This window comes from Vespa velutina, chromosome 15, assembly GCF_912470025.1.
Source record: "Vespa velutina chromosome 15, iVesVel2.1, whole genome shotgun sequence".
NCBI classification, from domain to species: domain Eukaryota; kingdom Metazoa; phylum Arthropoda; class Insecta; order Hymenoptera; family Vespidae; genus Vespa; species Vespa velutina.
Window position 1 is genome coordinate 737,453 of NC_062202.1, and position 25,048 is coordinate 762,500.

General features: G+C 32.4%; 1 protein-coding gene and 1 long non-coding RNA gene across 9 annotated transcripts in view; both read left to right on the top strand.

Annotated features, from left to right (window-relative positions):
* Nucleotides 1-495: 495 nt before the first annotated feature.
* LOC124954237 (guanine nucleotide-binding protein subunit gamma-e) overlaps nt 496-25,048 on the top strand; it is a 33,978-nt gene continuing 9,425 nt past the window's right edge. The window contains exons 1-26 of one of the 8 annotated variants that reach the window (XM_047506825.1): nt 514-2,489; nt 3,396-3,449; nt 3,527-3,844; nt 3,927-4,004; nt 4,079-4,481; nt 4,563-4,783; nt 4,869-5,256; nt 5,333-5,582; nt 5,676-6,416; nt 6,503-6,699; nt 6,775-6,938; nt 12,770-13,067; nt 13,584-13,769; nt 14,022-14,582; nt 14,718-15,097; nt 15,179-15,278; nt 15,344-16,183; nt 16,353-16,626; nt 16,716-18,655; nt 18,760-18,854; nt 19,010-19,433; nt 19,601-19,976; nt 20,082-20,247; nt 20,350-20,566; nt 20,714-21,825; nt 21,934-22,413. In XM_047506825.1, the coding sequence (XP_047362781.1) occupies nt 3,429-3,449; nt 3,527-3,844; nt 3,927-4,004; nt 4,079-4,481; nt 4,563-4,783; nt 4,869-5,256; nt 5,333-5,582; nt 5,676-6,416; nt 6,503-6,699; nt 6,775-6,938; nt 12,770-13,067; nt 13,584-13,769; nt 14,022-14,582; nt 14,718-15,097; nt 15,179-15,278; nt 15,344-16,183; nt 16,353-16,626; nt 16,716-18,655; nt 18,760-18,854; nt 19,010-19,433; nt 19,601-19,976; nt 20,082-20,247; nt 20,350-20,566; nt 20,714-21,825; nt 21,934-22,068 (9,885 nt within the window). In that variant the 5' untranslated portion in view covers nt 514-2,489; nt 3,396-3,428 and the 3' untranslated portion in view covers nt 22,069-22,413. Of the gene's footprint in view, nt 3,450-3,526; nt 3,845-3,926; nt 4,005-4,078; nt 4,482-4,562; nt 4,784-4,868; nt 5,257-5,332; nt 5,583-5,675; nt 6,417-6,502; nt 6,700-6,774; nt 6,939-7,423; nt 9,436-12,769; nt 13,068-13,583; nt 13,770-14,021; nt 14,583-14,717; nt 15,098-15,178; nt 15,279-15,343; nt 16,184-16,352; nt 16,627-16,715; nt 18,656-18,759; nt 18,855-19,009; nt 19,434-19,575; nt 19,977-20,081; nt 20,248-20,349; nt 20,567-20,713; nt 21,826-21,933; nt 22,414-22,918; nt 22,941-25,021 lie in introns of those variants that run through there. The other 7 variants (XM_047506826.1, XM_047506827.1, XM_047506829.1 and 4 more) reach the window with 7 other exon arrangements.
* On the top strand, nt 9,540-11,848 carry LOC124954239. Its single transcript, XR_007102499.1, has 2 exons — nt 9,540-10,783; nt 11,369-11,848. It is a non-coding gene; the product is annotated as an uncharacterized LOC124954239 (long non-coding RNA).

Here is a 25,048-nt window from a genome sequence, read left to right on the forward strand (position 1 = left end):
TGAGTATCCCATAGGTATATTTAAGCCATTACGGTGATTGCGTTCATTGGTTCCTATTATAAAAAAAAATTGTTTTACAAGATGCCCAGGATACGCTCCTGAAATATCGGTTTAAACCATTTGAATCGAATCCAGTGTAATAACGACAAAGAAAATAAAACCGAGACGTCCGAGTGAGCACGCGTGACCTCTTTTTTACGTTTTTCTCTTCTTTTTGTGAATTGGATAAAATAAAAAAAAAAAGAAAAGAAAAGAAAAGAAAAAGGAAAAGAGCGATTATTAATGGACGTTGACGATTGACAAGCAACAAGAAATAAAATAAATAAATAAATAAATAAAAATAAAATTAATGATAATAAAAAAAGAGAGAGAGAAGGAAAAACGTGAATTGGTAGTAGAAGAAGAGGAAGAAGAGGAAGAAGAAGAAAAAAAAAATAAAAAAAAAAATAAAAAAGAAACCGTACTATACATATATATATATATATATATATATATATATATATATATATATATAAAGATGATTAAATATAATAATCAACTAACAAGGCTGAAGAGTATGTGTTTTACATCATATCTATTAAACTTAATTAATCGTGAAAGGATATATCAATATAATATATAATTCAAGCGAAAATATGTGAAAAATAAAAATGGGCACCGCATTAATGCCACGCAAAATGCAATACATATGAGAGAATATTATAAAAATATATTATATTATTATTGAAAAATATACATATATATGTATATATGTATGAATATATATATATATATATATATATATATATATATATATATATATATGTGTATACATACATATTAATAATGTATATTATAAGTATACACCTATTACGTCCGTCTGCAAAGTCTATTAGAAGAATTTATCCTATCCTATTTTTGCGGCCCATGCACTTCGAATATATTATAAATATATAAATATATACATATTATATGTGTATGTGTGAGTGTGCATGTATACATATAGCATGATCGAAAAGATACTTTTTCATACTTAAGTGAGCCGATAAAGAACACATTGTTGTATGTACGCACGAAGGACCCTGATACTTGATTTTTCAGGAATAATTAAAATAAAAAGTTATATACATATATATATATATATATATATATATATATATATATATATACATATAGACACGTATATATATATATGTTTCCAGAAATGCTGCTATTGATTTGCGAGAAAAGGATTGATAGAAAAATAAAGGAAAATGGAAAAAAAAAAAACAAAAAAAAAAAGAAATTGCGTTGACGTGTAATGACGATAAACGGGGATGAAAGTGTATAATATTATATGTGTGTGCATGTGTGCGTGGGCGTGTAACACGTTGGTGTGCGTATATCAGCTGATACGGTGACGTTAAAAGCCCTGCCCCTGTTCGTCTGAAGAAAAAAAAAAAAGAACGAAAACAAAAACAAAAGAAAAAACGATCTAAAGTGAAACAAAAAGATAAACAAAAGAAATATCTATCCGTCAGAAACTTTTCTTATCAGAATTCGACGGGCACAGGGAGAAAGAGCTATGAACGTTACTTCATATTGTAGTTGCATGCAAATCATTAACGATGAAAGCAATGGTGTTCCCTTCGTTCTTATTCTTCTTTTTTTTTATTCTTTCTCTTCTTTTTTTTTTTTTTTTTTTTTTTTTTTATTTCTCAACTATAAAATTAATCGCTTGCGAAATCTCTCCTCTCTGAAGAAACTTCCGCTCTGCTCGCTATGTATGTGTCTAATAGTAAAGAAGATTTTTACGTGTCGTCGATTAATAAAAATGAGAACGAAATTGCGAGGGTGCAATGCAAAAGTCAAATATGATTTTTTGCCTAAGGGAAAGTCGTCAAGTCGATAAGATAGAAAGAAAGAGGTTATATCTTCGAACGCCGTCGGTACGGTCATTTTCCTTATTATCTTATAAGAACGATAGAAAGAAATGGAGAAAAAAAGTTGTCGAGGGCAGGGGGGAAAAAAGAAATAAAGAAAATGGAGTTCGTATTAGGCCTACATATAGCCATGTATCACACGTATCGATATCGTTCAAAGAGAATTGTTCAATCAAACGACTTTCGGTGTATGCGTTCCGTATAATATAAAGAGAAAAGAGGATAGAAAGGAAAAAAAAAAAAATATGACGGAAGAATTTCAGCACGTAAAGCAAGAAAATAAATAGTAAAGAAAAAAGGTTTGCATGTCAATGCATACGTTTTTAAGAGCACACTGAAGATACGCTCTTGAAGGTACATCGATATGTGCACTTACGAGATTATTTGTAATTAATAATAACAATATCGTTCATATATGTGTATGCATATATATATATATATATATATATATATATATATATATATATGTATATATATGTATACATGCATATATGTACAACACGCAGCGATATAAATTTATATGAACTGTGTGCAAGTGTGTGTCTCACATTGTGAAAGCATGAATAAATATGAGATTTTGTAAATCAGGTAATACTTTTCATATTCTAACCTAAATTAGTCGTCATTAAAGATAACGCATGTTTACTTTTATTCCTTATCAATCGTGATTATATAATTATTTGATATTATTCCTTTTATTTCCGTGACAACATGTTAATGTAATAATTAAGAAGATAATCGAATATATCGATTATGCATCACGATTTAAAATTGCCGCTAAGAATTTTTGCAATATGGTGATTATTACGTCATCATGAAAGTTTTATCGTTATTCTGCTTTACCGACGTCAAATTATTCCTTAACGTGTCTCATATAACTAAACAGTATGAGTGTGTTCGTCCATTTAAATGTGTTTAGTTTATATACGTATGGAAATAGAAAGAGCAAACAAATTAATCACAGATTTTTTGTTTCCTGGACTTTGACAATACGATGTTTTTTTAAAAATTCTTACAAATAATTATTACCCATGTACATAATATAAAGAAAATCATCGAGGAATTTATCGTACACGTATTTTTAAATTGAAAGATATATTAAACTAGTACTATGAAGGTTATGAATGATACAAAACATATCGAAGAATTAAGCGTTACGACTTTCAGCATTGTTATTAATTGCGTTAAGAGATTGAAACGAGTAATATCGTCTCCCTCTATTTTCTTTAAGCAAACTTAATATTATTAATTTCAATGTCCTCGAATTACCGATGCATGATTTTATCGCTTCAGAGGTTATGTTACAAACGTATCCCTATCTATCTCTTAATATATATTAGAAAATGAATAGGTAGCAATGTGACCTTTGAACTGTAATGCGTATAAACAAAGTTTTGCCAATTCATAGTGATGCATTCTTTATTATCAAGATGATATACATATATTAACTTTTATGCAATAAAATGCAATGAAATTAATTTACTTTAATGTTAGGCTCACAATTGAAAATTCAAGCGACCAGATGATATGGCTGAAATAAAGAACGAGGTAAACACGTTCAGATGTAATGTTACTTGTATTTTTTGGTGATTGATTTGCTTGATAAAATTTTATTATGTCGTTAGGAGAAAACTGTATTGGAAGCCGATACTGTGTTTTTGTTAATGAAAAGAGGATTTCCTATATCTCGTAATGTGAGAGCCCAATGGATGTTAGAGCATTTAGATTCTCTAATAGAAATTCAACAGCCTAGTACAAATTATGAGGATGCACCAGAGTTAGAAATTGTATCCGTATTACCAAATGGTTCACCTGGATCATGGTCATCCGATACTAGTCATCAATTTCTATATAAAGTTTTATGGACTACTTCGATAATATTTCTAGCGCATAAATACAGAATGGTTTTTAGTTTAGACCTAAGTCCATCGCTTGGTACTGTTGTAAGTAATATTTTTATATCGATTTTCTTCAAACGTTTAAATAATTTTATTAATTTTAATAATACAAATGATTTTATCGTAGGATATACAGCATGGAGAAATTGTTATAGATGAGGTATATTTAGCTACTAAAAGGTGTCTTGAGGGAATAACTAAGCCGGTAATTATGATTATATATTTCTCATGTTTAACAAAAATTTACTTTAATTTAATCTATTTTCCCCATATCTGCAGTTTACTATTCCAGGAAGTAAACGTATATTACAACCAGAGATTTTTGTGACAGTGATAGCTCATACTCCATTTCTTACAAGCCCGTCGCAACAAGTATTAATTCAAGGATGGCTACTTACTGCCAATAATGTTAATCATTTAATTCAACATTTGGAAAAGCAATTAAATTTGTTGGAAGAAAAGGTATCATTTGTAGCTGCCATCGCGAATCAACAATTGGAAACTTTGAAAGCAGAAAATGAGCGTTTAGTTGGGGGCCTGTTTGAAGATGGTACTAGTTATTATAATAAAAATAACAGTTGTCTCGGCAATACTGCCATGATTTTACCAGAAGCTAACTTCATTAACATGCTGCGATATGGAATGTTAGCTCTTACTTTGTTGCCAGAACATAGCTGTGCGCGTAAGTTAATAAACAATAATTTTCCTGGAATAATATCAATAATTCCATTTTTCTTTTTTGATAATTAAATGATTCTTACAGATCTGATTATTATCTCTGACGGGATAGTTAGCACAACTGACGTTCATGTGTTAGATTCAATTATGCAACAATTGCGTGCGACAACTATTGCGTGTAGTTTTGTACATGTTGGTAGTGTATATCATCCGCATTGTGCGGATGGATTAATACCTTATCAGGATCTCTTGTGTTTCCTTGCAGCAGCAACTTTAGGGAGTTACATGACATATATGCCACAAATTGTATGTAAATTTTCTTTCTCTTTACTATCCTTCATATCGTACGATATATAATTAAGATTTAAATGACGTTCTTCTAAATTAATAGGTACCTGAACATGGAGAGGATATAAATATGTATCATAAAAATTTCCTCTGTTGGCAATTATATCGTGACACATTAAGTTCCATTACCTCAACTAAACAAACCAAATGGCATTCTAATAATACATTTTTTTATGGTCACAAACCAGTTCATCTTCTTAGAAAAAAGCAGATTGACGACCAAGTTACGTGCACGTTAAGCAGTTTATTGTGTTGTCGTCTGCGCGAGGGATATTTAATAAAGAGAGCAATAATAAGGGATGACACTCTTGAAATATGTTTCGTTCTTTTATGGAAGAGCAATGTCTTTTTGGAACACTTGGTAACGTGTCCTTGGTCTTCTAAGTCTTTATCGGTTTCTAATACAATACAATATACAATTACCATAGAAGGTGAGATATATTAAAACGCAATAATTGTCATTCATCGTGAATTCTTAATTGTTTTGCCGAACGATCTTTGTTGTAGCGCCTTATGAATTTCTGCATGACATAACCTGTTTATCTAAAAAACCACTCAAATCGCAATATCGTCAAGGTGTTGTGTCACGCTTTTGGATAGCCATAAAATCATTAACCGAAAGTGACAATATGTTGGCACACTTCAGTTGGTTTCCTGGATCCGGTTGGAGTTGGTACAATATACCAGATACTATTAGAAGTGGAATACCTGTATTTAATTTATCGGCTCACCCTGTGCCTAATACTCTTCAGCTTAGGTAAATTATAGATCCAAAGTAAAACGTTTCTTTCTAATAAGGTATTAACATAAAAAGAAAAAAAAGCCAGTATGGATCTTTATGACTTTATAGCGATGCTGCCTGTCCGCAATTTGGACAAATATGGCATCCAGTCGTTTCAATGGAAACTTTACAATGGGCCCGTTGGATGCACACGCAAAGAATTACATTGGTTTTATCGCACGATCGACCATTACCAAAGTATTTGCATCAAGCAAATCAAAATGGAAGATTTCAATGGATTCAATGTCGTCAAGCTGCCGCTATTCTATATGCCATGTTGAAAACTTGGGCAACATTTGTGCTAGTTGAGAATCACACATATGTTCAGTTTATATACAAAGAAGTAGAAAAGCCACCAGTAGCATTTTCATTAATACGCGTTAATTGTAAGGCACTCTGTGTCGTCTTAAATATTGCATTCACGGGTGGGACCGAGGGTGGTGTCAGGCATAATGTCTTAGTCGATCTTATTGAAAGATTATCTCAATTGACTTTGCCAAATAGACCAATGGAATATCGTGAAACACTTTGTTGCACAGTCATACACAAACCTTTAGAGAAGATCTTGATACGTTATGAACGTGTACCTACCGATCCAAGTACTATAATATTTCCTGATATTGCACATACAAATTCAAATAGAAATCCATCGATATTGACCAACAATCATACTACGACGCTATCAAGATACTTGTATCACAATCGATGGTTGTGGCATGTGAAACGACCATTTGTACATATCGTACCTGGTATTACCTTACCACGATTGAACATCACAGCGATTGCTAGGATTCTCTCAACTATTACAAAGTAAATCTTTTTGATAGATCATTCCAATATCTAATTGTGCTTCGATTTTTATTCACGCGTCTCTCTCTCTCTCTCTCTTTTATTAGGATGCGTTTAGAGGAAGGCTTTTATTTCGCTTATTCGGCAGCTGGAATCATAAATATGGTACTGGAAATAAATATGCAAGGTCTTGGAAAAAATTCTGAACATTTCCCGTGCATCATACAATATATCATATTTCCACCTCAAATTGTACCGAATACAACCTTAGAACCGGATCAATCTGACGAAGATACTGACGAAGGTATTCTATCATTGATCAGACAGACAGGATTTGTTATTAACAAACAAAAAAATAACAAAATCGTAAAATTCGTAGGTACAGTGGACGGTGATCTTAGCACAGAAGACTGCGAGGGATCTGGTGATTTTCAAATAATCACAGAAATTTGGATCGAACCGCAATATGGTCACGTAGGCATGTTGACCAGACGTGCCGATGAATTCATGCATTCTCTGCAATATCATCAACTTCCTGACGCGGTAAGTGTCGTGTCGACATTAATATTAATTTTCTTTTTCGTTTTTCCTTTTTCCTTTTTTTTTATACATTTATCATTTCCCATTGTTAATAGTTTTCTTTTATTACCTGACACACACGCACACACACACACACACACACACATATATATATATATATATATATGTATACATGTATGTATAAATCGTTTTATATTTCGATGAATTTAATTCGTCGAAATGCACATTCAATCACCAGGATATCCTACGTGTTTAAATCGATAAAATGAATCTAAGTACTTGAGTTAAAATGTTTCAAGAATGATAACGTATCAGTGTATAACATGTTCCTGTGATAGAGACGATTACGTAGGATTTCTTAAGAAAGTGGAACGTCGTAATCGAAATAGATTTATTTCGAAGTCGAAGAAAAAGATTATGTCGATTAATAGCTTCTTACATTGTTGAATTTATTTCAAAATTTTCTGTCGTCTTAATTGGTATGCAAGGAAGAAGAATAAGAAGAAGAAGAAGAAAAAGAAGAAGAAGAAGAAGAAGAAAAAGGAAAGAAAATGAAGGAAATTTGGAAACATTAAAAAAGTTCTTCTCGTCGAAATTTTTAAGTAACTCGGTTGCACTCGATTGACGACGATGACAAGGAATAATTTGAATTCTTATCGTCGGACAAATCTCTCATAAACGAATTTGAAATGATACGATGAGCGTAACCTTGAAGAGGTAACACGCTGCGAACTTTGTAATGAACATTATCAGAAACAATATATCGTGGATTAAGAAAAGCAAAAGTTCAGTCACGTCGTTGTTATCGTTGAGATATGCTTTTGAAGTACCTCCTATCTTTACCTTTGATAGGATAGCAAAGATAAAGAGAAAGAGAGAGGTAATCGTAAGAAATAATAGAAATAAAAGAAATAAATGCTTATTTTCTTCTCGACGTTTATGTTAGAATTTAATTAAAAGAAAATTATTTTTCCGTGCGGGATTATGGACGTCGCAAAAAAAAAAAAAAAAAAAAAAAAGAAAAGAAAAGAAAAGAAATGAAAAAGAGAGAAGAAAAAAAGAAGAAAAAAGAAAAAGAAAAAAAACCAAGAGAAGAATCAAATAAAGATAGCACAATAATTTCTCATACTCGCGTCCCGTTTTCTTTATCTTGAGCTAACTTGTGTGCGATAAGACGTTTGAATGGTAACGTATTAAAGTATATTTCGACCTAGAGGGACTGTAAGAGGTTTATTTTGCTAGGAACTTGCTCTCTTTATCAACTGGTAAGCATTTACCGATACTCATATCAGAGATTAAGTTCCGTTATATATTTCATCATTTTAATCTAGATATGATTGGTAAAGGGAAAAAAAAAAAAAAAAAAAAAAAAAAGAGAAAACAAAAAGAAAATAATAAAAAGAACGAAAAACGGAAGAAAAAAAAAAGAAAAGAAAAGAAAAGAATATGTTTCACACGAGCAAAGAATTGATACGTTGAAGTTTTTAATATCACAATTGTTCCCATATATTTTTCTTTATTTTTCTACTTTTTTTCATTTATTTATTTATCTATATACGTAATCATTTCAAACAAAATATATCGAGTCAATCGGATTCTTTTTTTTTTTTTTTTATGAAACGAAAAAAACAATATGGACATAAATGTTCGCATAGGAATATCACATTATATCGAAATATAGGTCTCGTAACAAAGTGCGAATAGCCGCTACTTTATCACGGATCTTATCTCTTCTTTCATTTCTGATAAAGACACTTGTCTAAGTTAACAAGTGCATCGATTTTCTCGAATTGTTTTTCGAACATCATTTTTCTCTCCCTCCCTCCCTCCCCTCTCTCTCTCTCTCTCTCTCTCTCTCTCTCTCTCTCTCTCTCTTTCTCTTTCTCTTTCTCTTTCTCTCTCTCTTTTTCTCTCATATATCTAAGAACAGAATAATAATTATTTAAGGGAGAAAAAGAAGAAAGTTACTCCAGCGCGAGTATGCATAATATTCGTTCGATGCATAATATAGATAAATGTTAATATCTGAATTAACACTCTTCAAGGATATTTGAATTTTATAACGATATCAGGACTCTTATCAGCAATCGATATTTGTCGAAGCGTTGATCGAACCGATTAAAATATAAAAATATCCGGAACGATATCCTTCAATTTCCGAAAACTTTCGTATCTTTGAGTTTAACGCGTAATATCTCCCGACGTATAGATTCAACTGATAAGAACTGATTTATCTATTTTTTGTTCCCTCCTCATCATCATCATCATCATCATCGTCATCATCATCATCATCATCATCATCATTATCATCATCATCATCATAATCATCATTATTATCATCGTCGTCGTCCTCGTCGTCAACATCATCATCGATCTTTTCACTTATATTCACAGTTTTTATTTTTTACAAAGTTTATTGGAATAAAAAATTCTTATTTATTTATTTATTAACATTCACCGTTTATGACAAATTCCATTTTTGTTTGTTATTTTGAAAATATTATTATGATCCTAAGAATGAGAAGAAAAAAAAATATATATATATATATATATATATATATATATATATATATATATATAATTTCTCTTGATTCTCTTTTTTCAACCATTTCTTTTTGTACAATGAGTCAAAAAGAAAACTTTATCGATAATTTTATAAGATAGTCGTCATTGGTTTTGGCCCGTCTTATGAAAATTGAGGATGGAGTTAGAAGAGTGATATATCGAAGAATACCAATTTAATACGGAGACATTTTATTGCAATATTAAAGTACATATATACGTCTTTTTTTTTGTTAACCGGTTGAAGAGAAAGGAAAACAAAAAGAAAAGAAAAGAATAGAGAGAGAAAAAGAGAGAGAGAGAGAGAGAGGAGAGAGAGAGAGAGAGAGCAAATGTCTGCTACGAAAGTAATCGATCTTTCCATCGATCTATCGTCCATCGTTTCATACCTACCTGATCATGATCAAGAAGGAACATGGAATTTTTCTTTTTTAAAATCACCCAATCATTATCGCTCCAATTTAATGATAATGTTTATAGTACTGAAGGTAAAAAAATTGAAATGAAAAAGATTTAAACGATTAAAGAAATAAGAAAAGTGAACATAAAAAAGTAAAAAAAATAAAAAGAAATAAAAAAAAATAAAAAAAAAAAAATAAAAAAAAAGAGAGAGGAAGAGTGAGAGAGTTGGGGGACGACTCTGTCCATCGCGATGTGTCGTTATCGTTATCAGGGTGGGGCTTCGATATCGATGAGGGCCTCCCTAACGGGATTTTCCTATCAGTTGTCTCTTGGCACGGTTACTTGCTTGTTTGCGCGCGCGCGCGCGCGCGCACGCACTCACTCACTCACTCACTCACTCACTCACTCACTCACTCACTCATGTACAAACCCTCTTACAATCTTAACACGTAAATGGTCAAATATTATAGATAAATTCTTGTATATGTATGTCTATGTTTGTGTGTGTATCACACACATCAAACTCTTTCTCTCTCTCTCTCCTCTGCTCTTTCTTTTTCTATATACATATATTTTATATATATAGGGCCCAATGCACACGTTCTACTAGTACGGCCAACTTGGAGACTCACCTTTTTCGCTTGTAACATTAACGTGATCGACGTCGCACGCGATGAATCTCATTTTTCGAAATTCTCCTGCCAGTTTAGATATCTTTGAAAAGACGATTACGAGAACGATATGACTTTAGTATCATTGTATCGGCGTGTACGAACGAACGAACGAACGAACGAACGAACGAACTTACGAATGTTATATGGACCATCGTTAACGGGAAAATTTCTGTGTGTGAAATAATATCTAAAAGGAAGGAAAAGGGAGAGGTGTGAAATTTTCGAATCGTCGTTTATTTTATTTCATTTTATTTCATTTTATTTTATTTTATTTTATTTTATTTTATTTTATTTTATTTTATCTTATTTTATTTTATTTTATTTTACTTTACTTATTCTGTTTTTTATATTCCTTTTTTTTTTTTTTTTATTTTTATTTTTATGGGGTTTTCAATAATGACTTCGTTGTCGACGAGTCCGTGAAAAGTAAAAAGTATAAGGGAAAGGAAATATCAAAGAAAATTAAATTTATAATATTCGAGGTGATTCTTATTATTCTTCCTTTTTTTTTTTTTTTTTTTTTGTTTTTTTTTTCTTTTGTCATTTCTAATAGCAAAATTTCGATACATTGTGATCAATTAAAAAAAGACAAAGTGATAATCGATTATTGTGAAGAATTATAAAAGAATGAACAAAAGGGAGAATTAGAATAAAATCGTGTACTGACTGAATACAAAAGAAATCTTATCTCGCAATCGATAGAATTTTTAAATCAAATTCATTTTAATAATCGATCGGAGTCAAATGATGTTCTCAATGGATTTTTTTTCACCATACTTTGCATTATCATCGTAGGTAGTGAACAGCTGATCGAAGGGATTGAGGATGATCGGCCATATACTTCTTACACGTACTTCTTCTTCTTCTTCTTCTTCTTCTTCTTCTTGCCAAGTTTTTGTGCAGTGTTAAAAAGAAAAGAGAAAGAAAGAAAAGAAAGAGAAAGAGGGATATAGCGAGCGGGAAAAAGGGAGAGATAGATAGAAAGAAAGAGAGAGAGAGAGAAAGAGGGAAAAAGGTTTGCCCGACCCTCAGTTGGAAGTGAGGATCTAGGCAGTGAGTAATAAAAGCTCTGATAACTTGCCAGATCTAACTCTTCCAGCTCAAGGTTGTGCGGATTATCGTCGTCGATCATCGAAATTGATTCTTCCGACTTTCTTGATCCAAGGAATATGATCTCGCGTCTAAACAAGAATAAAACATATATATATATATATATATATATATATATATATATATATATATATAGAGAGAGAGAGAGAGAGAGAGAGAGAGAGAGAGAGAGATAAAAAAAATAATTATAGATCTACACGCTTTGGAAACAGGTGTCTAGGTTTAAGTGGAGAAGTGGTCTCTACGCTTTGTTAATTAAGTGAGATTCAACTCCTCCAACTTATTCCTGGTTCTTCCTTGTCATCGTCCAATCGAAAATCTAATCGACTGTAATTATTAAATCCATATCAAGGATCGAAATTTTCAAGCGAAATTCATCATAGATTAAAATTTAGGATATTCTTTAAAAATTTATTATTATCAAAAGTGATATTAATCGCACATTTAATCATGGATTAGAACTTTACACGATCTTAGCTTAGATTAAGTCCTTTTAACTAAGAACGAATGAAAAATACGAATAAAAAAATAAAAGAATCTCTGTAATTTTTTATTCCGAGCAAGCTTAACTCGAACGAACCGCATCGTATATGTAGACAAATTATAACAAATCGTTTATGAAAATTATTAATTATTTAAAATAAATTATTTATATACAGATATCTTGGGAAAAGAGAGAAAAGAGAAAAAGAAAAGAAAGAATGAAATATTAAAACAAAATTAACAATTTTAATTAAGAATAATAAATGTAACTCGTATGTATATGTGTGTGTGCGTGTGTGTGTTTAAAGCGATGTTACCACTTTCGTTGTTATTTATTTATTTATTTATTTATTTATTTATTTATTTATTTATTTATTTATTTATTTACTTTCATGCTTTTGTATAACCATAAAAAAATATACATATATATATCCTATCCTGGCAATCGACTAAGTACTACTTTACACGCATTAATTCACAATTCAACGTTACTTCTTTTATTTGTTTGTTTACGTTATAAAATTTTTTATTTATTTTTCCCTATACATATGCATTATATTTATAATATCTATATATTATATATGATCGATATAATGATGATAGATCGCTCGCATAGACGAAGAATGTGTAAACGCTCTGCTAACTCTCGAGTACCTGATTCAACTCTGTCAAGTAACGGCAATGGAAAATGGGAACGAAGTTATTTCTGGTCAGGGCTTTCAAACTTTAAGGACGAGCGATCGTAGCGTAGATTCTAATGGACACGCGAACACGACAGGATGCTTCAAAGGATCGACGATGATCGACGAAAGGATTCATCACATGCATTTTACCTTCGATGCTCTCAGCATACTACCTAAGTGCCAACAAGGCGAACTCTTGTTCTCCATGTTTGCTAATGGTTCGAGTTGGATCTTCTTCTTTCTTTTTATTTTTGTCCGATTAGAATTTCATCGACGATTCTAAAATTATTATTATTATTATTATTATTATTATTATTATTATCTTTTTTCTTCCTCTTAGTTTTCTTTTTTTTTCGATAATAATAAAATAGTTTAGTTTGAACCGATGTATAGCGTATCGTGATTTTTATAATAACGGTAACATAGATTAAATTTTCCTTTTTTTTTTTTTTTTTTTTCCTTCGTTTCGTAAGAATGTATTACGTAGCAATCACGTTCTTTATCTGATCGGATTTTAAGACGATTCTAAAATTATTATTATCTTTATTCTTCAAGATTTTTTTTCTTAAGTAATCGCGTCCAAATTTATAACGTACAGTGATCTTTATAATACTTTTTTTTCATTGTCTTTAGAATGATTAGAATTTTTTTTTTCATTTATTTATTTATTTATTTCGTTATCTTTATTTAATGAAAACTGATATTTTGATGATAATTAAATGACGATTCGTTAGGTTCCGATCATGCCGAGGAAGGAAGACAAAGTGCTAACAAGATTCTAATGGAAGGATTTCTCAAACGCGTTAAACATTTACATAATAAAGAACTTCAATTGACGAGTACGCAGTCGCAAAAATTTACCGAGATGCTTTTGAATAGACCTCGCGAGGAGGAATCTAATTTGGCATATTTTTCGAAAGGTAAACGACAACGTATGACGTTTCTACGTTGCTTTATTAAAAAATATCGTAGTAGTAGTAGTAATAGTAATAGTAGTACATTAAAAAAGAAAAGAAAAGAAAAAGAAAAATTACGCGTTAGAAATAGGAAAAAAGAAAAAAAAAAGAAATAATTCAATAAAAATAATTACAAATGTATGACGAAATATTCCTTTTGATTAATTTCACAATGGAAGGAAAAAAGGAAAAAGAAATAGTTGAATTTCTTTTCAGAACGATATAAAAAAAATGAGATTCCTTCAGATTATCATCCTCATTGGCGTTGCTTCGTTAAAGGCATAAGCCCGACCCACGTGATAATGACTATATTGCCAGCATCAGAGAAGGACGTCTATCTAATAGCATTTCCTCAAAATCAAAACGAAAGTGATTTAAGCAATAGAAATAGCTTAGAGGAACGTCAATCGACGAACAATGACATTAACGAGACTAATTCCTCTGACAATATATACGAAAAAAAGTCTGACTCGTTCGAACAAACCTCATCGGGCAATTCTAATTCTAATCGATCTAATACACCTCTCGACAACGCTAAAACCATCGAGTTCGAGGGTCTTTTAATTCCTGTTTACGTTTACAATTGTTCATTGGCATTATTGATCGATGCGTTGATCGAAAAATTGGAATCACCACGTAACAAGGATATTTATCAGGATCATACGTTTCGCGTTGGTCAAAAAGATCGTGAAGAGTTTTTTCATTCAAAATTTATTAACAATATGAAGACCTCGTCACCCGAACCAAAAAGCGAAGATTCGGATAATGCAACAAGCGGTAGGTTCATTTATATAGAACGAATTAAAATTAAAAAGAAAAATTATAATCGTCAGATAAATGAATAAATAGTGAAGTGTCATAACATAAAGATAATAATTGTATTTATTTATTTATTTGTTTTTCTTCTTTTAGATCAAAAAAGTCTGATGGAACATTGCAAGATGTTAAACTTCGCCCATTGTCATTGTTACGTAGCAGCAGTTTACAAATCTTTAGCACTTCAGAAACCGCTCAGTTACGAGGACATGGAAGCAGCAGTCGAATTATGCGAGGAAAGTTTGATCGAAATCGATATAACTAATTATTTACAATCTGTATGCAGACATTTGAGTACATCCCAAGATGGTAACACGTTTGGTCAATTGAAGAGTAACGTTTGCTATGACGTCAAACCGTTGCACAATTTGATAAAAGACAAGTTCGAGGGTATAATAACTGTTGCGTTCAGACCGGTACCAGCTCATTCAGAATTTTATTATTGCTCGCCATTGTGGATTTCGAAAAAGACCACCGTATGTTATTTTCCATGTTTAGATTTCATAATTTTTTTTCTTTTCTTTTTCATGAACTCTATCAATTAATATTACTTTTAGGGTCGAGTTAATTCAGAGAGATCAGACAGTGACGATGATTTAGAAACGTTCGCGTTTCATTCGGAAATCAATTGTAAATTAGACGACTCCTCTTGCCAAGGTATCATTTTATTACGTTCTAGGATAATTATGAATCTTATTTGTATGTCGTTGATCGATTTGTAGGAAAGGAAGATGGAGATGCAACGAGTACGAATGATTTTAGAAAATTACCAAATTGCGTTTATGCTGATACATTTAATGACGACGAGTTACGAGAAGACAATATATCCGATAAGGAAGAACCACTTTTCTTACGATTAAGTTGTTCGGTATATTTTCGTTCAGGTTTGAAAAGTACACCTGTCAATTTACTACCGACTTGTTTCAGCGAGATCGTTCAAAGAATGGACGTTCAGAAGGATGAAAATGAGGCAGATATGAATTTGAATAATCTTAAGATTTCCTTAGGCATAATATGTTTGAATTTACCAAGAGAAGTCGTTGACGTTACTGCGAAACGTTCTAGAAACGTGAAAAGTAATAATAACTTTTATGACTCGGCTCTCGAGAACGTTCACGTTGAGTACGAACGTAATTTGACTAACGAAAAGAAGTCAGAAAGTTTGCCGGAAAGTATGAAACATCTTCCACTTTATCAGCACAGTGCCATCACCAGTTTGACCTATGAAATCGAATGGCTGCTGCAAGACGAAACGGCTACGGCACTTTTGGATCGATCACCACCAACCGAAAGGACATTAAAGTTTGTAGCTCGTCACGTCTCAGAGTCTACCGAACGAACGAGTTGTTCTATGGACAAAGTGCCGCTTCATTTCGTATTCCCTTCGGAGAATAGCGTTACGAAGTTTTTAGAAGAGTTAAAAAAATTGCAAATCGATCGTTACTGCATTCAGCAAGAGGGTTCGCTATTTTATTTTATTAAAAATGCGGAAGACCCATTCGAGGTGGCTGCCGATAATGAAAAAGTTTCAAGTTTGAAGGATCATGCGTTAATCAGGAAAGGTAAAATAAAAGATAGGATCGTTACGATATATTCATAAGATAATTCATACGAAGAGATGATAACTTTATTGAAAGTTAATTATATTGGAAGGAATGATTAATTTCTTTTTTTTTTTTTCTTTTTCCAAATTTAATTTAACTTAACGAGCGTATACAAACGTTATTGCAGACGATACTATCGAAAATATCGAACAAAACGTGTCTGTGGAAGTTCGTAATTCTGGCAGATTCGACACGGCCGATCCACCGGGTTGTTATTCCGACATTTCTAGCATAGGTGAAGGTAAAATAGGTACGGACGATGGTTATGAGGGTGATAGTAGCAACTCCGAAGACGATTTGCAATGGTTGATAGAACTTGACAGACGTAGAGATTGCCTTCCAAATTTCTGGCTAATTTTGCAGGTCGAAAGTAGCCACGTCAATGTATATTTTCACTGCAGGTTTGTTAACAATATGTCCTATGTATTTTCATTTGATATTGTTAATTATCCTTTCGTTCTTGTTAATTGATCATTCTCTGTTGAAAAAGATTTCTAGAACTGGTCTCGCCCGAAGTAGATTGTTACAAGCAAATACAAACGATGCTGGTGACGCAATTGAAAGTGATATGTCGTCGAGTGAACCAATACTTGCTTCTTCAAAATCTTCACGATACTCGCACCTGCGACGTACTTTTGGAACCGGAAGTAAACGAGGATCACGTTTGGAGAGGCGATACTAGCAGCGAGTCAGGTGGTTCATTACAGAGCAATAGCTCGATCCTTAACTTTACAGCGGGTATGTTCCGTTGTCCTGTAGTTTGGGAAGTGCCATTTTATCTGCATCCTCGTTTGAAAACCGGACCAGGAAGATCTGGTCTCTCTAGAGGTATAAAAGCGCTCCATGGTGTTTTGAATTGGTTCTCGGTAAACAATAGGAGTAACATGTTCGTTTATCAAGAAAATAATAAGAACGTGTTTTACTTGAGACTTCACGAACAGACCAACGATGGGAAGCCTCTTCAGAACAAGCTTTCAGAGAGCGATGAGAAACTTGCGGTTTCTAGGAGCAACAGTGCAGCTTCGTTGTCGCAAGCTAAAGGGATTGACAGCGCCAACGATCATTCTCTGTCTAACGATACAAGACCCAGAGTCCGATCTTTCGGTGAAAAAGAATCTGACATATTGAACAAGGCTGGGGATTCGATAATATTGAAGGTACACGGTATATCCGATGCTGGACCTTTGGTAAAATGCGATCTCGTGCAAGTTTTACAAAATCGTCTTGACGATGCCGTGTTCGAAGTATTGTCCGTAATGTTAGCGCGCAATCCTATGTGCAAATTGACACCGGCCGACGTTCACTTCATTCAAAAACCATATAAAAATCCTGAATCCATAGTACAGTTATCCGTCCAACCGCATTGCCTATTACACATGGCAGCGTTAGGACATTATCTCAGACAAAATTTATTACAATTTCTTTATATACCAAAATATACCGATCACAGAACCTGTTATCACTTTCAAGATTATTCTCAGCCAGAGGGTTCCACCAACAGGGTCGCCGAATCTGATATATTTTTATATAATCAAAGCCCATCGAGCGGTAGCAAAGGTATAGCTTGCATCGCTTTGGCAATTGCCGATTCCAAGAGCGAAACACGTCAGATCGACGAGGCATTGTGCGAAACGAATCTTCGTGAACGCTTGAAGAGCGAGAATTTTGAAAATTTAGTATCTACGTCCATTTGTACGAATAAGAGTAACGCTAAACAGCTGATAGAATTTAGAATATGGAAACAGGGTCGGGTCAATTTAGAGGCATTGCTTCAAAAATTGTGCGCTGCTGTCAGATACGCAACTTGGGATTTGGTTACGGAATACAATCTTTTGTCTACTGCTCTCACCGAACCATTGGAATCTATCGATAAAGACAATTCGACGGATGATAAGGAAACTTTTCAACAGAACAAACAGATTCAATCGAAGGATCCTGAGAATATCGTCATAAATCAATACGAATTTGGCGAGGAAGGCAAACTCAATGAGATTTATCATACGATATTAACTAAATGGTTTAAATATGCTTTGGACGTTGGTGTACCCGCTGTTAAGAAACACGAGGTTATAATTCATCATAGACACTCGATTCCCGTTATTGTCAGAGAATTGCAGAATTTAATACGGGGCCACGCACCTGATACATCTAGCAGAGCATTCGTTTTACGCGATCGTCAGCCATTTCTCAGTGAAACAGTCACCTGTACGCCGAATCTCTTAGCGTTCTGTGAAAATACCGAGGCTAGAAAAAGATGGGTTACTAACGTTAACGAACGCGAGAGAACGTTATCTCCTGTTTATGTTTCGTGCGATTTTAGTAAACACGAGCAAGGAACTTATACGAATTGTATTTTGATCGCCAGAAATTTTTATCAATGGAAGGTTTCCTTTGGTAAGACGATCGAAGAGGAATTACTCGTTCCCAAAGGTAGAGAAAAATCATTATCAATTATTACTCGCATATGTTTGTAATGTAAAGCTATGATATATGTGTACATACATACATACATATATATATATATTTTTTTTTAGATCAAAAATTACTGCAAAAATTCAATCCATTGATACTACCGTCCGACTTTGTACCAAGACAGCGGATATTATTAGCTGAAATCCAAAGTGGCAATGTAAATTATCATATTCTTGTCCTCCGAATAAGAATTCTTCTCGATATAATAATAATAAAAAAAAAAAAAAAAAAAAAAAGAGAAGAAAAAAAAAGAAAAAAAAAAAATAAAAAAAAAAGCAAGAACAAGAAAAAAACATGTTTATATCATTTCAGATAACGTTTTATATGTACAATTGGTCGAAAGAGAGATCAGAAAAATTTATCAAACAAACTACGAGTTTGGGTACTTGGCTGTCATCGAGGTCGCAACTCTTCACGAATATAATAATGCAAAAGTTGGGTATATTTCATCATCAGCCAACGTCGAATTATCAACAGGGCGAACAAAATAATACGCAGTATTATCAAATCACCGATATGGAGAGTCTAACGAAATTTCCTCACGCCTCGCACGGTGAAAATAAATCAAGTTCTAAGCAACATGGTAGGAGTAATCCTTTGCCATGGAATCAGCTGGTCGGACAAGCTACGAAAGAAACGGAGAGCAATGTTTATCATTTGAACGATGATATTGATCCTGTCGTGAAAACGGCATACGACTTGCAAGATTTTCGTCATCGTGAAAGAAAAGCCAAAGGTTTGCCTAATGAAACTGTTGCGTGTGTATGTATGCAATCATCAATGTTCTATCATGTCGATCCAAAGAGTATTAATAATTTTTTTTTTTTTTTCCTTTTCTTTTTTTTTTTTTTTTCATTTGCTTTTTCATTTTTATACAGATATATAATTTTATTTATCTTTCAGAGGATATGAACAGATTATATACGATATGGCAGAATCGTAGTTCTGCCTCGAATATACCAGTTTGTTTCGACACATTGAACACGTTCAAACAACATTCTCGTTTGATACACTTCTGTCATACGCCTTTATTATTTTTACCAACGTGGCGTTTGCAGTCGGCCGCTACGAGAGATCACTCGTTAACGCCGCCGTGTTCTCTTGTCTCTAGTAACGTTGGTCAACAAGCGAACGAACAGACTCAATCGAAAGAGGACTCATCGAAGGACGTCATTGTGAAATGGCATAGAGAGCTTTGCAACTCGATGTTGACAGAATACAAACAGTATTTACAAATTTTAGGATTCAGTTCGATTCAAGTCGAATCGCAAGACAAAACGTATGCTGAATTATCTTTCTTTCTTTCTTTCTTTCTTTCTTTTTTCCTTTTCTTCTTCTAAATAATCACCAAATTTTTTCTTTCTTCGCGTGTCGTACGACTCAGGGAGACGGAAAAGACGCCGCATCAGACGCATTATTTAAAGAAATCAATGTTGGGTGGAGTTTTGTTGTTTGAAATTCACTTGGCCCAACCATTTTTCATTGCCAAGTTACGTGTCATCGAATGCAATCGTCTTTCAACGAAAACTAACAGCGCCATAATTAATCAGGTGAGTATTGTTAAATAAACAATCGCATAAGCATCGATTATTTTTATTCTTCTTTCTTTTTTTTTTTTTTTTTTTTTTTTTTTTTTTTGTTTCAACTTACAGTTCGTCTTGAGCTTCGTGGATGCCTGTGATAAAATAAAAATCAATATGCATTTGCATTCGTTCACATACGATTTTCATTTACGTTGCATTCATTCTTACATAGCAGGCAAAGGTTTCTGGTCGTTACAACAGGGTTATCATCTGACTCATTTTCTCGATGATTTTAACAAATATTACAGTAAGGCACCTAACTACGCAAGAAATCTCGTTTACAGCGGTAAGATTTCAATTCTTTCGAAGGTCAATCGACATTGTTCGTCAAATCGTATTTCTTTCTTTTTTTGTTTTTGCCTTTTTTTTTTTTTTTTTTTTTTTTTTTTTTTTTTTTTTTTTTATTTTTTTTCCCCCTTTCTTTTTCTTTCAGACGTGATCAATGTAAGAAATTTAGCCACGCCAGCTCGTATGTTATATACTTATTTATTAGCGCACGAGGAAACTTATGGTATGCGAGCATTCGTTATGTCCAACGAACCTCAAGAATCTCAAGAAGGCGAATACGTTTTGTTTAAACTACAGAGCACACCGTTGGTCAGTTATTGCGACGCCCAAGACACCAGATATATCGACGACTTTGATGTTGCTCTGATAGTTTCTAGAATTGAACAGCCACCGGAGATAGAAAAAACGGAGATAACGTTGAAATATTATTTAATGTTAACGAGTAAACGTGAGCTCTATCCTAAACGAGATTTGGAGAATAATAAGCTTGGGAAATTTCGTACAGTTTATAGCGTTATCAAATTGGGTAACAATTCGCAACCTGGAAATTCTTCGGAATCTAATTCGATTTCAATGGTAGTGCAACCGCCTATTGTTAAAAAAAGTTGTAAACGCGAAGCAAACAATCCAACGGATTCGGATTCACGTAACAGCGATTTAGATTCAAACGATAACTCGAAGGAATCCGATGAGAGAACAACTACGATAAACAATTTGGCACCGACGCCGCCGCCTGTACCAAACTCACCCTTAACGCAAAGTCACAATATCCTTAATACGTCGAGTTCGTCGTCGTCGTCGCCGCAGTTGGTACAGATACGTCAGGAATCCGTAAATTATTTGGGATATTATTCGTCACACGAACAATTGATGCAGCAATTGATCATGTCCCAAGCTCAAGCAGCTAGACAGCACATAATCGATATGATAGAACGTGGTGCTTCCCAATGCAGGACCCACCTGCTTTGGAATAAATTATTCGAAAATAAATCATCCATGACTTATACGGAATTCATGGAATTATGTTCATTGGCTCACGTCGAGCCACTTTCTCATTTGGAGCCTAGGCTAAGTTCGCTAAGCAGCCAACCTGTTTCTTGGTATCAAACTTTGACTAAAGTTCTTCAAAATAAATATCAAGAATATCATAAACAATTTAGTACTGCCGATGGGAATATAACTCATCATCTTATATTACATCATCGTTCTCTCCAAGCGTTTACTATGTTGACGATCGATCTCCATACGTCCAGAGGGGTATAAACGTGTTAATTTAAAAAAAAAAAAAAAAAAAAAAAGAAAAATATGATTCAATCATTTTTTAATCGATCGATAATTTCATACGATTTTTTATTATATTTTTAGGATTTATACGTCGTTTATCGTAAATCCGCCGAAGTCACAAATACACCCGTCAACATGGAAGATGTTTACAGTTTGATCGAAGGATTCATTAATGCCTGTTGTTTCCATTTATGGACTAGTTTGTGTAATCAATGATCAGACGTAAAAAATACTCGAACGATACATCATGGATTTAATACGTACTTACGATTATTCAATATGATCATTAACATCGTATACCATCGTAAAAGTTGACATGTTCTAATCGATACGTTGGTATTCTTGTTATTGCTGTTGTTATAAAACTTTGTCGTTTCATCGATCGTTAATCATCGCTGCCATTGTCGTCGTTATTATTATTAATACTATTATTATTATTATTATTATTATTATTATTATTATTATTATTATTATTATTATTATTATTAAAATCGTCATTAATTGATTTTAAATTTACGCGACTTGTATATAAAGAATACATAGACATTTTTCTGTTACGAACCACTGTCGTCCGTATTCTACTATCGTCCGACATTTTTGGAAATCTTGATAAGAATTACCTGTTTCTGAAAAATTCCATTGGAATCGACGACAGTGTCATTTGGAAATTTTCAAAATAAACCGATTCTCCTACCTTCTCCTCGAACACATATGTACAATACATACATATGCAGATACGTGTACATATATATATATACATGTAGATAAACATGAATACATAGAGAACTAAATCCATCAATCGATGCGCAACTGATTCCCAAAGTATACTTACAAATCTAAGAATCGTAGAATATGTAGAACAAGAGAACACATAATTTATGTAGAATACATATATATATATATATATATATATATATATATATATATATATATATACTCTTTGTGGTATAGAAATTGAAGAAGTATCGAAGGCAGGTTAATTACTAACAAATTAGATTGTCCGGACTTCTTTTTGAGGCTTCCATGAAGGGAATCGAGAAGCCAACCAGGTGACACATCGCTTCAGTATTTTTCTATCCTCCGACTAGGTGAGTATTATTCTAACTCTCTCTCTCTATCTCCGTCTCTCTCTCTTTCTCTCTCTCTCTCTCTCTCTTTCTCTCTTTTTCTCGCGTGCGCGCTCAATCATAATTTTTCTTATTATTTTTCTTCTAATTAATAATCTGTGTAACTAGCGAGTGTGATCGATATTTATTAACTGAGGTGCGTTGTAATTATGTGTTTTTGTGGAAATTTTTTTATCACCCTTCTCCCCTCGTTAACTTCGATGTTTACTTTATTTTTCTAGATAATAGAAATTTCTTTTGAGAAATTTTGACAAGATTAGTTTGTTTGTTCGAAAGAATATTTTGAAATAAATGAAAAGAAAAAGGATGTTTAAGTAAAAAGATCGATGCATCCGGTAATATCGATCGATCACACGTTTTCAATTTAATGAAAAACATAATACGAATGTTCTTGTCTGTTTTTTTTTTTTTTTTTTTTTTTTTTTTTTTTTTTTTTTTTCTATAAAAAGTTAATCGTCCTTTTTTGCAATTATAATAATAAATTAACCATGACCATGATCTTTATAATATCTTTCTCTCTTTCCTTTATTTTTCTTTTTCCTTTTTTTTTTTCTTTTTTTTTTTTTTTTTTTGATAAAAAATTAATTTGTTGTCAGGATCACCAAAAAGGGCGATTGAAAAAATAATAAATTTATTGAAAATGTAATATATTTTATCATACTTAAGAATAACGTGCGACAAAATATATCTTTTAATATCTCAAATGACTCAGATCACTTTCATAATCATTGGCTTATATTTCTTATTAATGATAAAAAAAGAAAAAAAGAAAAAAAAAGGAAAAAAGAATAAATAAAAACGAGTTATTGCTATACGGATCAAGTATACATATGCCTATGCATGTACAAAAAGAAGTATTTCTAGAATTTCTTTAAAAAAAGAAAAAGAAGAAAAAGAAAACAAATCCATTTGTAAAAGTAATCGAGAAACTTTGAAATTTCCTACTTTTCTTAAGATTAGCTAATGATCCAAGACATTTGGCCAAATCCATGAAGATTCTATCTCTTTATCTCAATTTTATCTACCTTTCAATCGCTTTCTTAAGAGACCTGAGGATTCTCACCAACCGAATAGATCCCATTTTCGATAAGAACTGAGAGTGATCGATAAAGATCGAGAGAATGAACGTTTGCTTGGAAGAGAAGGGTTAATATATATGACAGGGATATCAAACACGCGATCTAACATAAATATCTAAATTCTATTATACTTCTTATTGATATAATATTTGTATAAAATTGATTTTTATAATAACGTAAAAAGAAACGAGTTCTGATGAATAATATAATATAAACTTTTCTTATCTACTATTATGCTTGTAATATATGAGGGATCAAGTTACTCGTTAAATATCAGTGTTTGTATTTTCAAAACATTATTGATATTTAAGAAAAGGAAAAAAGAAGGAAAAAAGAAATAAAATGATTTATACATCAAATTAATATTAACAATTTGATCGTATTGTGATTGATAAAGTAATTCCTCAACAAGTAAACATCTTTCAATTGATTCATTTAAAATTGATCGATCGAAAAGTCTAAAAAAATGTTATAAAAAAAAAAAAAATTAAAATTCTCAACCGTCTTATTATCTTCCTGTACCTTAGCACAGACAAAGTGAAAATGAAATTGAGTTGACATCTGATAATAAGAAAATTTAAAAAAAAAAAAAGAAGAAAAAAACAAGAAATAAATCACATATTGAAAAATATTTTGCAAATTCCTATGGATATTAGCTATTTGCAAGATTAATAATAAATTGATGTTTGACGTCATGACAAATTTGTTTGGAAATAAAAAAAAGAAAAAAAAAAATATATATATATATATATATATATACAGAAATAAAGTATGGTTGCTATTTAAAGGGACAATCCTTCAATAAATTGACTACACTCGTATGTGACTTCATCCAAGCACATTCTTTATCTTTTTTCCCACTTTCCATAAATGCGTGTGTCCGAAAGCAGATCGCCCCGACTCTCTCAAACACACACACACACACACACATATTACTCTTCTGTTTTATTGATTTTCCCGCAGAGGCGCAAGCGCTACATCCTCGATTGC